This window comes from Elephas maximus, chromosome 3, assembly GCF_024166365.1.
Source record: "Elephas maximus indicus isolate mEleMax1 chromosome 3, mEleMax1 primary haplotype, whole genome shotgun sequence".
Lineage (NCBI taxonomy): Eukaryota > Metazoa > Chordata > Mammalia > Proboscidea > Elephantidae > Elephas > Elephas maximus.
Genome location: NC_064821.1, coordinates 48055772 through 48073367, shown reverse-complemented (window position 1 = coordinate 48073367; position 17596 = coordinate 48055772). Strand labels below are relative to the sequence as shown.

The 17596-nt window shown below is 39.8% G+C and overlaps 1 protein-coding gene across 5 annotated transcripts in view; it reads left to right on the top strand.

Annotated features, from left to right (window-relative positions):
* Positions 1-17596, top strand: part of RERE (arginine-glutamic acid dipeptide repeats) — a 483116-nt gene that overhangs the window by 156568 nt on the left and 308952 nt on the right. For all 5 annotated transcript variants that reach the window (XM_049877801.1, XM_049877800.1, XM_049877799.1 and 2 more), the window contains exon 2: positions 10927-11401. In XM_049877801.1, the coding sequence (XP_049733758.1) occupies positions 11071-11401 (331 nt within the window). In that variant the 5' untranslated portion in view covers positions 10927-11070. The remainder of the gene's footprint in view (positions 1-10926; positions 11402-17596) is intronic.

The following is a 17596-nucleotide window of genomic DNA, read 5'->3' as shown; positions in this document are numbered from 1 at the left end:
GGATTAGAGGCAGTTATGCTAATGGGGCAGGATTCATTTTACAGGCTTAGGTTGTATCTTGAATCAGTCTCTTTTGACATATAAAAGAGAGAATCAATCAGAGAGGAGAGGGACCTCATACCGCCAAGAAAGAAGCTCCCGGAGTGGAGTGTATCCGTTGAACCCAGGGTCCCTGTGCTGAGAAGCTCCTAGACCAAGGGAAGATTGATGATAAGGACCTTCCCCCACAACTGACAGAGAAAGCCTTCCCCTGGAGATGACACCTTGAATTTGAACTTCTAGCCTTCTAGACAGTGAGAGGTAAATTTCTGTTTGTTAAAGCCATTCACTTGTGGTGTTTCTGTTATAGCAGTACTAGATAACTAAGACAACCAGTAAACCAGTTACCTTCAAGTCACTTCTGACTCATGGCAACCCCAGGTGTGTCAGAGTAGAACTGTGATCCATAGAATTTTCAATGGCTGATTTTTCAAAAGTAGATCTCCAGGCCTTTCTTCTGCGGCACCTCTGGGTGGACTCAACTCACCAACCTTTTGGTTAGCAGCCTAGCATTTAACTGTTTGTGCTGCCTAGGAGCTGTATTAAACATTACTCTGGCCCAAAGAAGGTTTTCTTTCCTTCTTGAAATAAAACTTCTCCATACTGTGTTTTTTACAGTTTTAAAAGGTGATCTTTCTCAAATGCAGAGGTAGAGCTCATCCTTGTGGATTTTAATAGCCACATTCACCTCCGGTTTGGTTGTAGTAAAGTTTGAGCCTTTTCTTATTAGGTTATAATGTTGTTGCCCCCCTTTTTTTGGTTATTTAATTTTAACTGGGTGATTGTAGTCTAGAGTTTTGCTGTTCTGAACACTTTTTCCACCCTCTGCAGTGGTCCTGTGTTCTATTGTTGTCATTTGGGGGTTGGGGGGAGGGAATTAGGATATTGATTTCTCAGAGTCCACCAATTTTAGTTCTCTCCATTTTTTTCCAAAGCCTCTCAAGGAGATGATCAAGTGCTACTCTTAACATTAAGCGCACCTCTGATGAGGGGAGTTTATTCTGTCTCCTTTTGTTTTGACACCACAGCAGTCACTCTCTGAAGTTGACCAGTGTATCCCATTGCAGTTACTTAGGTTCCTTCAATAAGCCATGTGTTAGGGGAACGAGCGTATAAACTCTTAGTAGGGTTGATTTGGTTTAAACATTTCATTATGCCCCAATGTAGAGAAAAGGATGGGGGCACATGTAGACCAAACTCAGGTTCAGAACCAAGTCATTTGCTTAAATGGTAGGGTTTGGTCAAGTGGAAGAACTTCACCAGTCACTTAATTTTGCATGGGAGAACTACTCTTAGATCCACATCAGTTTCAGGAAAAAAAGTCTTACCTCTGCATGACCTTACACATCTGCTGACTCCGTATTTCAGCATTACCTCACAGCCTCTTCGCAGCCCTGGTGGTACAGTCGTTAAGGACTCGGCTGCTAACCAAAAGGTTGGCGGTTTGAATCCACCAGCCGTTCCTTGAAAACCCTAGGGGCAGTTCTACTCTGCCCTGTAGGGTCGCTATGAGTTGGAATTGACAGCAACAGAGTTGGTTTCACAGCTTTTTCAGTAGTTCTCTGGCATATTTAGAAGTATTCTCCATAGCATGTTGCTGTTTATGAGAATGGCTTGTTTCTTATCCAGTGAGTATAAGTGTTAGAGTGACATTTACCTTTCCAGGGTGAAAGCCATTACTTTTTCTTTTCCAGTCATGTTGCTATGAAAGGAAACAGGAAAATTGATTTCCCTTTGAAAGCAAGTTGCCCAGCCGTGTGAAATGTGCCTCGCAGGTTTTCTCTTGTATGCTGGCTGCAGCTGCTGCTCTTGGAGGCAGGGTCCAGCAGAACTGGAGCTCGCTTAGGTCTTCCACACTTGGACCATCTTGTTTTGTTCCTAAAGGAGAATGCTAAAGCATTTGTTGAGACATAGTAAATGCAGAAATGGCAAAGGCAGAAGTACTTGAGGTGTATGGTTCTTTATTTAGGCTTTCAGAGATAGGGATTTGAAAACAAACTTGTTTGAATGGTATTAACAACTCTTGATGGAAAATATTTCCTACTGCCAGACAAGATAGAGCCCTAGGGGCGCAGTGGTTAAGCATTCAGCTGGTAACCAAAAGGTCAGCAGTTTGAATCCACCAGCTGCTCATTGGAAATCCTATGGGACAGTTCTACTGTGTCTTATAGGGTCGCTATGAGTTGGAATCGACTCAGTGGCAGTGGGGTTTTTTTTTTTTTCTTCCGCCAGACAAGGTGAATGTTTCCAAAATGCTATTTTTGTCTCAAGAGCCTCTAACAGCCCCCTGTTGCTTAGCCTACTGTTGGATAACTTTGCTTTTAAGACCGTGTAATTTAAGACACTAGGAGCCCTGGTGGTGCAGTGGTAAGCATTCGGCTGCTAACTGAAAGGTTAGCAGTTTGAACTCCAGCCACTGTGTGAGAAGAAGATGCAGCAGCCTGCAACTGTAAAGATTACAGCCCTGGAAACCGTACGGGGCAGTTCTGCTCTGTTCTTAGGGCCGCTGTGAGTTGGAATCGAGTCAATGGCAATGGGGTTTTTTTTTTTTGGTTTCATTTAAGGCAGAATAGCTTTATGGTTAAGAGTGTTGGCTCTGGATTCAGCTGCCTGGGTTCAGTTCTGTTCAATCCTAGGGCTAACACATAGGTGTGTGACCTTGGTCAACTTGCTTAGCCTCTCTGCTTTTATTTGCATAAAGTAATATGTGCATAACCTGTAGTACCTATTGAACTAGGAGGGCTATAGCTAGAATGACCATATGATCTGGTTTACATAAGTTTTTCCTGTATAATTTTTTGTGCCTCCTTTCACTCTCAGATTTGTCACAGTTTGAACAATAAATTATAAAGTCATCTGTGTTGTAGTGAAGATTAAATGCATTAACCTGTGTAAAATGTTTATTGTTGTTGTTAGGTGCTGCTGAGTCACTTCCAACTCAGAGTGACCCTGTATACAACAGAATGAAATGCTTAGCCCATACTAAGTGTTGAGTGTTAGCTGCTTTATTATTTTAAGAGCTTCCATTATCCGTTCCATCCTATCTGCTGAAACTTATTTCCTACAGCTTTTTTTTCCCTGTAGCTGTCATCAAGGCAGGCTATTTAACTGAATGCTCTTTTTAATGAAGTTCCTCCCACCTAGAATGTCTTTCTCCTTCTCTTTGCTTCTCCCTATCCTTTTCATGGTTGGTGAGCCAGCTCAAGTACCACTTCATTTATTTATTCATGAAATATTTTCTTTCCCAAATAAAAGTCTCACCATAATGTCCTCTTGATTGATCCAGTTTATGTGTGAGAGGAAGCGAAGGGAAAAGAAATAATTAATCATCTTTATAAAAAAAAAAAATTTTTTTTTTTTTTTTTATGTGTCAGGCAGTGAATTTGGATCTGGAAGTACAACAGACGGCAAAACTAGTCAAGGATCGGTGCCCTCACAGAACTTCTAGCTTGGAGGTGGTGGGAGACGACAATCACATTACACAACTAAATGTAAATTTACAGTTGTGGAAGGTGCTATGAAGGGGATTTGACCTAGTCATAGTAGACAGGAAAGGCTGCTGAACTGTGACCTGAACAAAGAAGGGGAGATACCTAGGTCAGAATAGAAGAACATCTTAGACTAGAGGAGGACTGTGAGCAAAAGGGCTCTGGGGAGAAAGAATTGTGTGTTCAAGGAACTGAGGGAAGGCTAGTGTCATTGGGCTTAGGATACAGGAGAGTAGTGTAAGATATGCCTAGGTAAGGACTTTGTAGAACTTTTTAAGGATTTGGGTTTTTATCTAACGAAAGTGGGAACTCACTGAAGTATCTTAAGGTTGGGTATTGACATAATCATGCTTGCCTTTTAAAAGGACCATCCTGGCTACAGTAGAAAAGGATTGTAGAGGTTCAAAGGAGTGAATTTGAAGAAGCCAATCAAGAAACCTATTGAAATGGTCCAGAAATTCATACTAGAAGCTTGAACTAATGGGGGCATGGTGGTTCAGAGGTAGAATTCTTGCCTTCCATAAGGGAGATCCTGGTTTAATTCCCAGCCAGTGCCCCTCACGTGCAGCTACCACCCATCTGTCATTGGAGGCTCACATATTTCTGTGATGCTGAAGAGAGCTCACTGGAGCTTCCAGACTTAGATGGACTAGGGAGAAAGACCTGGTGATCTACTTCCAAAAATCAGCCAATGAAAACACCGTGGGGCACAATGGTCTGATCTAGAACCGATCGTGGGGTAGCACAGGGCTGGGCAGTGTTTTATTCCATTGTCCGTCTGAAGGTAATGGGGAGGAAGAATATTCAGAGCAGGTAGGCTCCAGGGACAGAAGCACCTTGAGGTGTCTGGAGCACACAGGAGGGGCAGAGGTGAGAGCAGTAGGGGAGAGATGAGGCTGGAGAGGTAAAGGGGCAGCCAGGACATGAAGGTCTCTGTGTGAAGAGACATGAAGAAAAATTGTGGGCATTGAATTGTATACTTTAAATGGGCAATTTGTATGCTATATGAATTTTATCTCAGTAAAATTGTTACAGAAAAAAAGAGAAGTGGTGGTGTGTCAGATATGTTGGCTAACTGCACTGGACGAAGGATTGGAAGGAAGGAAAAAGCAAATAGAAATTTGTAGTTATAGAGATCAGTTAGGAGGCAGTTGTATTAATCTGTGTGAGAGATGATGATGGCTTGAAATAGTCAAGTTACATTTCAGTTGGAGCACTGGATTGAGTTATAGAGGCATTTAGCATGTGTTTGCTAGACCAGAAGAGCCTGGTATGTAGCTAGACATTTGACAGATGTAAATATTTCTTGCTGTGGTTGAATAAGAAAGAATTAATTGAATTTCATGGACTGTACTTGATGTGAGAGTCAAGTGTCCTACATAGAGCCTGGCCTGAGCAACTGAGATGAGTAGAACTCAGGAGGGAGGGGCAGGTTTTCATGGGTAAGTCAGTTTTACATGATCTTTTTTTTTTTTTTTTTAAGAGGAGATATTTAAAAAATTTCATTTGCAGTAATTTCTGCATCATTTAGTTTTTAATTGTGCACTAGAATGAATTTCTTCCCCACCCCCCAAATAGATAATAAGTTTCTTGAGGGGTTGTTGTTGTTCTTAATTGCTGTCAAGTTGGCTCTGACTCATGACAACCCCATATCCAGCAGAATGAAGTGTTGCCCAGTCCTGTGCCATCTTCATGATCGTTGGTATGCACAAGGCCATTACTGTGGCCATTGTGTATTTTGAGTGCCTTCCAATTTAGGGGGCTCGTCTCCTAGCACTATATGGGACAGTATTCTGTTGTGATCCATAGGGTTTTCATTGGCTCATTTTCAGAAGTAGATCACCAGGATTTTCTTCCTTGTTTGTCTTAGTCTGGAATTTCTGCTGAACCTGTCCACTATGGGTGACGCTGTTGGTATTTAATACCAGTAGTGTAGCATCATATTGATATGACACATAAGCTACCACAATAAGACAAACTGCCAGATGAGTGGTGGTCTTGAGGCGTAGGGACCATGTTTTTGCTGCCTTTATACCTCACATAGGCACCCTGGTGGTGCAGTGGTTAAGTGCTTGACTGCTAACCGTAAGGTTGGCATTTCAAGCCCACCAGCTGCTCCGAGGGGGAAACTTGTGGCAGTCTACTTCTTAAAAGATGTAATACCTTGGAAACCCGATGGGACAGTTCTGCTCTGTCCTGTAGGTTTGCTATGAGTCTGAATTGACTTGATGGCGCTAGATTTGGTTTTAGGTTCTCTACTTAATTCTCACAGCAGGTTTGTGAAGTATTGTTCCATTTTACAGAGATAAAACTCTGACTCAGAGAGGTAGAGTGATTTGCCCACAGCAATAAGTACATGGCAGTGTCAGGAACCTGGATTTTGGCTCATCAGTCCAGTATCCTTGTGGTTCTGTTTTGGGACAGGATGTGGATTTCTTAAATGAGGTTTGGATCCAAAGCATGATTGAAAGTCTAGTCCTTTAATCCGAATTGACTCTGATAGGTAGTGTGAGGTGTTAGTGTATGGTTGTTGGCTTCATTTTGAAACGGTAAAATGTAGAGATTGAAGTAACTTAAGTAATGGGGACTAGTTCTGTAACATTGACTTGGTTGAAGGTATTTGGCCCTGATTAGATTAAAACAAAACTCAGTGACTGAATTTCTTGTTGTTTTTTCTGCTGATGACCCCAGTTAGTTTTCTCAGTTAAGGTAAAATGTTGAGGTGCGAATCAATCAGGAAACTAGTGAGAGGAATGTAAGTTTTGTTATGAGTCCTGTTCTCTCCACCGAGCTTGAGTAATAAATGTTTTTGTGGGTTTTAAAAAAATTTATTAAAAAATTTATTCTCACCCAATTCCTTGGTGATCTCATTCAGTCTCATGGCTTAAAAAATCAAAAACTAAATATGTATCTGCAGCTTGGACTTTTCCCTTGATCTGACTTTTCAGAATCTCTATGTGATTTTCACAGGCTTCTTGAACTTGACATATTCATACCTGAGTTCCTGATCTTTCCCCAAAACTCAGGTAGTGATAACTTCATTCATGCAGTTGCTCAGGTCAGAAACTATGGAGCCGTTCTTGACTTCTTTCTTTCATACCTTACCTCCCAGTTTGTCAACATATTCTGTTTGACTGTTACCTTAAAAATAAACAGAGAATAAGACTTCTCACTTTCTTTACAGCTACCATCCTAGTCTCTCCCAGCTACATTCAACTCTTGCCTTGGTTATTGCATAAGCCTCCTCACCAGTCTTTCTGCTGTAGCCCCTGCACCCCTTCAGGTCATGTTTTTCTCTGCTACTCAGATCCCTCCAGTGGCTTAAGTGTCACTCGAGTTTCCCCATGTCACTTGAGTAAAAGCCAAAGTCCTTATCGTGGCCTACAAGGCCCAACAGAACCCAGCCCCTCTTCCCCCATCCTTTTACCTGTCTGAACTCATCTCTGACCCTCTCTCTCTTCTTGTGTGGCTCCAACCCTTTGGTCTCCCGTGTCATGAGTGGGCTCAGCTGCTCACGCCTCTGGACATTGCACTTGCTGTTCCCTCTGCTGGACTGGTCTCCCTTCATCTGTCTTGGGCGTCTTCTCTAGCACTCTTACTCAGGATGAATGCCACCTCAGTGAGGCCTTCCCTGACCATTCTGTTTAAAATCACAATCCTCCCACACCCCTGCCCCCATTCCAAACTAAACCAAACACATTGCCATTGAGTGGATTCTGATTCATAGCGACCCTATAGGACAGAGTAGAACTGCCCCATAGGGTTTCCAGGGAGCGCCTGGTGGATTTGAACTGCCGACCTTTTGGTTAACAGCCAAGCTCTTAACCACTACGCCATGTACTATGCATAGTATCTTTTTCTCTATGGTCTTTCTCCCTAGAACATAAGCTCCATGAGGGCAGAGATTTTCACGGTGATTCTCTGCTGTTTTCCCGGTGCTTAGAACAGTGACTAGGCATTCGGGAGACTTTTGTTCAATTAGTAGATTGTTGTGAATGTGAAATGTGTTCTGGCTATTAAGTTAAAAAAATTTTTTTTCTCTGTTGTTATTTGTTAAAGTATCTTTTACTGTGTTTCCTGCTTTACTGAGTTAAGCATTGATTGACTGGTGCATTTTCAATTATTTTTACCTTTCTAATTGGAGAAAAATGTCTTTTTTTGGCGGGAGGGGGTGGTGAGAATTACCAGCATGGATACACACTGTGTAAGAAGAGCTGGTGGTTATGAAGAGCTGGCCGCCCTGGTGGCCCAGGTAGCAAAAGGAATATAATCAGGTCAGATAGAATTTAGCTTTTTTAAGAACTGCTTTAGAACCCAGCCTCGTACCGATTGGTTGTATAGCATTGTGCAGGTGATCTCTTCTCAGCTTCAGTTTTGTAGTCTGTAAAGTGGGGGTGACAATGCCTGTCTGGCTCACTTCTGAGAGTTGTTGAGAGAAGGAATGAAATGAGATAACGGCAGGGACCTGCTTTGTATACCCTGTGTTGCTGTAAAGCTGCTGTTGTTGCATTGTCTACTTTGTAGATCATCTCTAGGAAATTAAAGTGACAGTTCCCTTTCTCCATGCCATCTGGTTTGTCTCTGGGTCCCTTTTCTCAAATGCCAGGTTATTGGTACATGTCGGTCACTGTCTAATGAGGCTCAGAAAAATTATGAATGATACACAGAGGAAATATGAGTCGGAATCGACTCGACGGCACTGGGTTTACACAGAGGACAAAAAAAATTTTCTCATCGAGCTGTATTTTAGAGCCAAACGTAAATGGTAATTGAATTGACTTTTGCATTGGATCACCAATATTCTTAATTATCTGAAAATTGGTCACATCTAACCACTGGATTTCTTTTTATGGATGTCTTTTGTTTCTTGGGTTTTTCTTACTTTCTTGCTCACTCTTGGCAGACTCAACTCTATATTTCATTGTACATAGAAACACATTGTATGATTTAATAGGGAATAATTTTTTTTAGTGTTGAATATAAAAAAAATTAGTTTTTCCTCTTTGGATGTTAAAATAATATTTTTACGTGATTTTCTGGGACAGTTATCTGGTTAACCGTAGGGAGAATGTCTTTTTTTCCCTTAAACTAACTGGAAGTATTTTTGTCCTAAACATCGACTTAGAGGAGGTTTTCTCTCTAAGCTCCATGTTCCTTTCAGACCCCCAGTAGACCCACTGCACTGTTTTCAGTGTCAGAGAGGCATGTTTTAACATCCGTGTTAGCGGATTTTTTTTCCCTTGTGTGATTTGCTTGTTTAGGCTCTAAACTTAAGCCCGGTGGAGAAAGTAATATGTCTCTGTGTATTTTCAATTGCTGACACTAGTGGCCTACAGGGACTTGGGAGTTTATTACTTACTGTCTATTTAGCAGATGATTCATCTAGGCAAAATTTTTATAGGCACTAGGATAATTTTTCCTTTTCTTGAAATATGTTTAGAAAATTGAAATCCTATCTGAAAGCATATTTCCTTTGAAGAAGGGAGTAATCTAAGTTTGTGCTACATGCTTTTAACCCTCTAATTTTGTTTATAGATTGTCAGCACTATTGCTCCTTCATTGGTCTGTCTTCCAAAGATTGTTAACATTTTTTATTTTCCTGAATGTTTAAGCATGTTTGGAGTGCTTACGGGGAAACTTTTTTCTGGTATCAGGTTTGACCTAAGAGTATTTTTATGGTTTTGGCATGATCGAAGAGAATCATCTTTGCTTCTGAGGAATATAATTGCCAGCTGATTTTTTTGTTGTTGTCTAAATAAAGAGGATCAATTGGTTGTCTATTTCCTTGTGTTGTGTCCTAGCTGGCCTGAGTAACATGAGAAACAGTTAGTTGTTGTTGTTAGGTGCTGTCGAGTCGGTTCCAACTCATAGCGACCCTATGCACAACAGAACAAAACACTGCCGGGTCCTGAGCCATCCCCACAATCGTTGTTATGCTTGAGCCTGTTGTTGCAGCCACTGTGTCAATCCACCTCGCTGAGGGTCTTCCTCTTTTCCGCTGACCCTGTACTTTGCCAAGCATGATGTCCTTCTCCAGAGACTGATCCCTCCTGACAACATGTCCAAAGTATGTAAGATGCAGTCTTGCCATCATTGCTTCTAAGGAGCATTCTGGTTGTACTTCTTCCAAGACAGATTTGTTCATTCTTTTGGCAGCCCATGGTATATTCAATATTCTTCTCCAACACCACAATTCAAAGGCGTCAATTCTTCTTCAGTCTCCCTTATTCATTGTCCAGCTTTCACATGCATATGATGTGATTGAAAATACCATGCCTTGGGCCAGGCGTACCTTAGTCTTCAAGGTGACATCTTTGCTCTTCAGTGAGAAACAGATGGTTCTCAAATTGATCACCTGCCTCCTATTTTTGCATCAGAGCACTGAGGGCAAGGACTATGAACTTACCCTCTTTGTGTCTTCGGTTCCTAATATGTGACACAGAAAGTGTTTAGCAAAGACTGCTGGATGCATGATGGAATTAGATAATTGAGGAAGATAACAGAAGACTGCAAAAGAGAAATGATTGGTTATTATGACTGTGCCAAAGCTGACTTGTAAAAAAAAAAAAACAAAGCCAAATAGTTATAAGAACTATGTTAGATTGTAATTTGGGGTTCCCTTTTCTCATTGTAAACTCTTAAAAAAAAAAAAAAAAACCTTAGACTTTACTAAGATAGAAGGTTGTTTCTGGAAGGTGTTATGTTACGCTAAGGCAGAAATAATATGTCTCTGGAGAAACCATTTTTTCTGGGAAATAACTAAAACGGTAGACTTAGAAGATGCATAAAGTATAATTGAAGGCCAAAGAATCTTGCTGGGAGGCTGTTACTTTCAACTGAGTCAAATCTTATGTTCACTCTTGAGAGGAGCTCTGGGAGTCGGGAGAAGTGGCTGGAGAGAGTCTTCAGAAGGCCGTGCGCGGTGCTACTTCCTGAGACAGTTTCCAAAGCCATCCATGGTTTTTTGTTTTTTTTTTTTCCTTTTCAGTTGGAAGTAGTTTTTACTACAGGTTCTTTCCCATTTAAGTCAATATTGTGGGTTGTGAAGAAGTTCCTTTTGTGTAAATGTACCCATTGTATGTTCCCCATCAGGGTGTAGTTTTTCTTTAAAAAGGAGAAAGCAATTGGTATACAGAAAATACAGTTTACTCTTAAGCATTCAGACATTTTTCATTCTCGATAACGGTAGAAAACTCCAAACCACTTACTAGCTGAGGCTAAAAACTATATATTTAAATTTTATGACACTTGTCCTAAATTTTTCCTGTGAGAAAATTCTTAGAACTAAAACATGAGTAATTGAGAGATTCATTTAATAAAAATATTATTTTAGGGAGGAATTATGAAAAAATGTTAGGGTAAAAATCAAATTTTCTCTCTTTTATTCTCTCCTAAATAGCGTTGTTGAAACGTTGGGGTTATTGGAGTGGTTGGATTTTTCCTGGAATTGAGTGAGAAATTCAGAAGACTGAAGCCCAGGCTTACTGTCTACCTTTCACGGAGGCCTAGCCGTGAGAGGACAGAAGAAGGCACGTGGCGAATCATGACAGCTGACAAAGACAAAGACAAAGACAAAGACAAAGAGAAGGACCGGGACCGAGATCGGGACCGAGAGAGAGATAAAAGAGACAAAGCAAGAGAGAGTGAGAATTCAAGGCCACGCCGGAGCTGTACCTTGGAAGGAGGAGCAAAAAATTATGCTGAGAGTGATCACAGTGAAGACGAGGACAATGACAACAACAGTGCCACCACGGAGGAGTCCACGAAGAAGAACAAAAAGAAACCACCGAAAAAAAAATCTCGTTATGAAAGAACAGACACTGGCGAGATAACATCCTACATCACTGAGGATGATGTTGTCTATAAACCAGGAGGTAAGGAGCATTGCATTTGCTGTTTGTGGGAGAGAGATGATATCAACTTTAAATGAAATACATACCTTTTTTACATGTTAAGGAAGGAGTTTGGGAACCCAGAAGATTAGATGGTAATTTGGGGTAGGAAAACGTGAGATAGTAAACACTTGACCCCTGTTTAGTCAGTTGGATTTACCCCCTTCTTACTTGTGTCTGCCTTCACTTTGTCTCCTGTCCAGGTTTGTGTGTGTACACTTCTTTCCTCCTTTCCCATGCTGCTTGTTCTCTTACCATTGTCTTTGTTTTTCTCATCTTTTGGCTTTATCCTTGCTTTTTATCTTCAACCCCAAATTAGTGTGGTGACTCTGCAGAATGGAGTACACGGTGGGGACAAGTAAACCTAGCGCTTCTTGGAAACAGGAAATTTGACGTTGGCTAAAAGATTGAACAGAAGCTAGAGAGGTATTTTTAATGGCCTTCAGACCGAGGTTTATTGCTCCTGCTAACCTTCTTTTCCAAAGTGTTGAGCTTCGGGTTCTCTCAACAATGGTAACAGATGAAACCAACTAGCCTGCTTGGTTTTCCAGAAAATGTACTGTAGCCATTCACTGAATTAAGGCTTATGGCTTTGCTCAAAGGGAGGCAGACCCAGTTTTCAGATGAGATGCAAGGAAACAAGTGATTGAAAACTGGCCGCACACCAGCAAAGCCTCCTTTTTAATTTAGCGTATTGCGATACTTTTGATACAAAAGCCAGTAAAGCTAGCTAAGATCATTTTGTTTGAATTACTTATACTGCTGAGGAGTGACATGAATTTCATATGAGATATAATTAGCAGATTAAAAGTCACCCAGTTTGATGTTTTTCCAGGAAAGGGAGATTAAAGAGACTTCGCTGTTTTTTCATTAACTTGGCACAGCCATTTCACTGAGGAGTACGCTATTCTGAACTTCACATAAAAGTTGCAGATTCCGCCCCCCCCCCCCCAACAGGGATAAGTTTTGAACTGCAAAAGATAATCAGTATTAGAACTTAAAAATAAACTTGTATTCACACGTACAGTTTCTTATTTCATGGTATTTATGTGACATAAAATAATCACAGTTGAGGTTTTGGATAAGTTAGAGCACTGCTGTAGAGATTTAGTGATGTGTAGGTTACAATGCTATCGGTATTTATTATTATTTTTATTAACTTTTATTGAGCTTCAAGTGAACGTTTACAAATCAAATCAGACTGTCACATATAAGTTTACATACACCTTGCTCCGTTCTCCCACTTGCTCTCCCCATAATGAGTCAGCCCTTCCAGTCTCTCCTTTCGTGACAATTTTGCCAGCTTCCAGCTCTCTCTATCAGTATTTATTTTTGATTGAGACTTAGATATTGAACACTAAGAATGAATTTCTTAACCACTGAAGAATCTCTCATTATGGAGTTACCACAAATTGCTTTTAATAAGCCTATTTAGTTGTAGATAATGAGAAAGGAACAGAATGTATTAACTCCTTTAGGTATAGATCTCCTTATTTGTTACCCTTTCTCTTGATAGCAAGCAGTTTTATAACTGCATCGTGGTAATGTGGTTGTTTGGATCATGGTCAGCTACTTTGTGCAGTATTGAACATCAGCCTTTTTCAAAGTGTCTAATATGGAACATTTTGCCTTATAAATGTCAGTAGGTTTACTACCCTGAAAACTCTGTAGTCAAATATATGTGGGAAATGCTGCACATATCCCATCAGGAGAGATTTCACAATTAATGACTCGGAGAAGTCCTGCTATTAAGGAAATCTCCTTAACATTAAAAAACTTGCTGTTTTTCTCATTTGTGGGACTATGGCACCCTATTTCCGTTGACTGTCTTTTGAGAAATACCAGTTTTGAGAAAACCACTTTGGGAAATGTTATACCTTCATCTTGCATATCCATTCAGGATGATACGACATTGTTTAATATAAAAAACAAAAACAAAATAACTCAGACCAGTTGCTGTTGAGTTGATTCCGACTCATAACCAACTCTGTGTGTGCACAGTAGAATTGCTCCATGGGGTTTTCAAGGCTGTGACCTTCCGGAGTGACCTGTAGGTGGGTTCAAACGTAAAGCGATTCATCAGTCGAGTACTTGTCCATTTATACCACCCAGGGAGCCTACAAAACAGTAACTTTTTAATAAAGTGTTCTTGAAGACCTGTGTACTTATAGAGGCAGACATCATTTCCATAAATCTGAGAACCTTTGTGAACCATGAAAAATGTATGCTGTCTCTGCAAGTTAAATATATTATAAATACATTTTATATATTATAAAGGACCTTTGAAGGCCAGAACTGGTTTGAGAATTTTGTGACAACCAAAGCATAAGCACGTGGTGCGAGATCACCTTTGCTTGGGGGGTGACAGTGCTGCAGCCTGTGGTTTGCACCCAGCAAGGCCTAGTAGATGTTTGATTCTTTGGTAAAGAGACTGTACTTTGATGTTCTCAGTGGTTTCCTTTCTTTTTGGGGGATACATTTCAGCCTTCTCCAAATTGTAGATTTTGTTTGCCTTCTCCAAATAACTACTGCTTTCTAAATGGAAGTTTGTTAAATATTGCCTATTCTTTAGGTTTACTTAAACTGAAGAATCAGAAGTAGGGTACTGTGATTAGAGTCCCAGATGGGGCTTGATTTTTTTTTTCTTTTTCCCCTTGTGTTTTCTTTCTTGGTGTGTTGTTAGGTGCCATTGAGTCAATTTTGGCTTATACTGACCCCACGTGACAGAATAGAGCTGCCCCATACGGTTTTCTAGACTATAATCTTTATGGGAGCAGATCGTCAGATCTTTCTCCTGTGAGGTGCCTGGGTGGGCTCGAACCACTGACCTCTGGTTAGCAGCCGAGCGCTTAACTGCTGTGCCACCAGGGTTTCTTGGTATAAACCACAACAACAACATCCTTTGTAGTGATTGAAAACCATTATTTTCTTACAGTTGCAGAGATTCTATATACTCAGTTATATGTTTAGCAGCTCTCTACAGGATGCTATAAAGGGATGTCCTCAATGGATTGAGAATTTTTGAATGATAGATCTTCAATGATCATTTGTTTTTTTAGGATATAAAGCATAGATGAAAATTGTTTTTTTTTTTTTGCTTTCTACTTTTCTGAATTGCTTTTAATACTCAGATTAAGTATAAATTATAGGTACCTCCAAAAAAAATTTTTTTTTTTTTTTTACCCCAAGTGTCGTTAAAAATGAGACTAGCAGTGTGAGGACCATAATCTTGGGGAACATCTAGCTCAATTGTTATAGTTTGTAAAGAAAATATTCTACATTCTACTTTTGGAGTAGCACGTGGGGTCTCAAAAGCCTGTGGGCGGCTGTCTGAGATATTCTACTGGTCTCATCCCTTCGGGAGCAAGGGAGAATGAAACCAACTAAAGACACAACGGAGAGATTAGTCCAAGGGACTAACGGACCACAACTACCACGACCTCCACCAGTCTGAGTCCAGTACAAATAGATGATGTCCAGCTACCACCACTGACTGCTCTGACAGGGATCACAGTAGAGGGTCCCGGATAGAACTGGAGAAAAATGTAGAACAAAATTCTACCTCACAAAACAAAAAATCAGACTTATTGGCCTGACAGAGACTGGAGAAACTGCGAAAGTATGGCCCCTGGACACCTTTTTAGCTCAGTAATGAAATCACTCCTGAGGTTCACCCTTCGGCCAAAGATTAGACAGGCCCGTGAAACAAAATGAGACTAAAGGGGCATGCTAGCCCAGGGGCAAGGACTAGAAGGCAGGAGGGGACAGAAAAGCTGGTAACAGGGAACCCAAGGTCGAGAAGGTAGAATGTTGACATGTGGTGGGGTTGTTAACCAGTATCATAAAACAGTATGTGTACTGTTTATCGAGAAGCTAATTTGTTCTGTAAACTTTCTTCCAAAGTACAATTTAAAGAAAAAAAGAAAGATTACAACCTAAAAAAAAAAAAAATGAGACCAGCAGTGTGATACATTACTTCTTTGTCTTTGGAGAACAGGTATATATTAGATTATTTGGTGTGATAAACAAATGAGAATTTCTCTAAGAGATTTTTTTTTGAGAAATTATGGACTAAGGTTTAGCCCCAGGGAGTCTTTATAACCAGTTACCTTGTTCTGGTTTCTCATCTCTGGTATTATTTTCATTTTGTCTTTAGGCGCTCAGCATAATGGACTTGTACTTATACTGCCCATGTTCCTTCCTGCTTCAGGGCCCTTGCACTTGCTGTTGCCTCAGGCAACGCACTTGCTTCTTATCCTTTCATCACTTCCGCCACTCCAGTGTCATTGCCTTTCTTCACCCAGATTAGTTAGATTTCTTCAGTAGATACTACCATGATATCATGTATCTTTTCTTCTAGCACTTATAACAGTAATAATTTTCTATAATTGTGTTACTAATAGAATATTCGTTGATATTAATATATAAACTGTCATTATTTTCTTTTTGTTTCTGTTAATAGTTTGTCTCCCCCTCCACGAAGGCAGCGACTCTGTTTCTGTGTGCCATGGTATTCCTGGCACTTAACCACAATAGTGTACACACAGTGTGGGCTCCATAATGTTTGTTGAATGAGTAAATTTCTGAAAACCTCTTAAACAGTTATTGACTGATTAATGATGTCAAAGTCAAAATAATACTTTTGGAAATCTATCTTGAATCGTTTATTTCCCAATGAATAATTTAACACACTCATTAAAAAATAAAAAAAACAAAGCAACAACTATTGTATTTCTGTTGTGTATTGATTGCCCTATGTCTAATCTAACTTCTTTGTTGTTTATCAACCATTACTCTACTTTTGAGATGACTGTCACGGTAACAGATTGATTTATTACACAGCTGGTGCAGCCAGATTTCCTTTATGAGCTTCTTTAGTATAGAATATTGATTGCTAAAGTTTGCTGTCGGGTAGCATTTTAATTTTTTTCTGCTATTTTCAACTAGCTGCTAGGAAGCTTGATTCCTTTATTCCTGATCCAGATAGAACAGGTAAAAAAAATTAAATTCAGATTGTTGGGAGATTTTTTTTTTTCCATTTCAGCATATTAGTATCCTTTGATATTTGGAGAAGGAAACATGTTTTTTTTAAAGTGCCTGTTAAGGTGGTTCTTCATTTCTTGTATTCTCTCATATCAACTGATAATTTTGACTCTCTCACTTAGGCTAGATATATTTTCAGAATTACAGAAATCTCCACATACATTGTTGTGCGCTATCAAGTCGATTCCGACTTACAGTGATGCCATATTACAGAGTAGAACGGCCCTCCATAGGGTTTCCAAGGAGCTGCTAGTGGATTTAAACCTCTGACCTTTTGATTAGCAGCCTGAGTTCTTAAACCACTGTGCCACCAGGGCTCCACATATATTAGAGTGGGGAAAAATCAAGACTGAGAATTTTCAAGTCATATCTGTGTTCCTTCTACTTTCATGAACTAGTAAAGTTTACATGAAGATACATTTTATATACAAAAGACAGAACTTTTTAAGTTTGTGGTTCATGAACTCTTAGGTGAAATAAAACCTTTCCTTTGTTTGCAAATTCATTCTCAGTGTTTTTAGGAATTTGAACTGAAAAGTACCGGAACCTAGAACGGATTGTACTGTGAACTTTAAAGTGTTAATTTTTGTTGATGCAAATGGAATTTAAGCTGGAAAAAATCCAAACTAAAAAAATAATGAAACCTGTGTGAATCAAGTGTGAATCAAAATGGAATATACATACTTCCTAAAACTACTGAGGTTAAAAGTAGACACAAAGATAATATTGACTGAGTGAAACCAGACACCAAAAAAGTACAGTACTGTGTAATTACATTTATTTAAAGTTAAAAACAGGCAGAACTAATCTAGAGTGTTCTTAGTCAGGATGGTGGTGACCCTTATGCTCAGTGGTGCCTAGAAGAGGGAATGCAGAGCTCCCCCGGGGTTCTGGTCTTCTGTTTCATGATGATGGCACAGGTTATGTGGGGCTGTTTATTGTGTGAAAATTTATCACTCTTTGCACTTTTCTGTATATATGTTGTACTTCAATTGAAGAGTTTACTTAAGAAAAAGTAAAGTTAAAACATTAAGTTATTTTCTTAATGGATAATTTGCCTTCGATCCAGTTTCCTATTTAAAAGAAGCTAGTCTTCAGCATTTTAACACGTAGTATATCCTAACAGGTATCCAT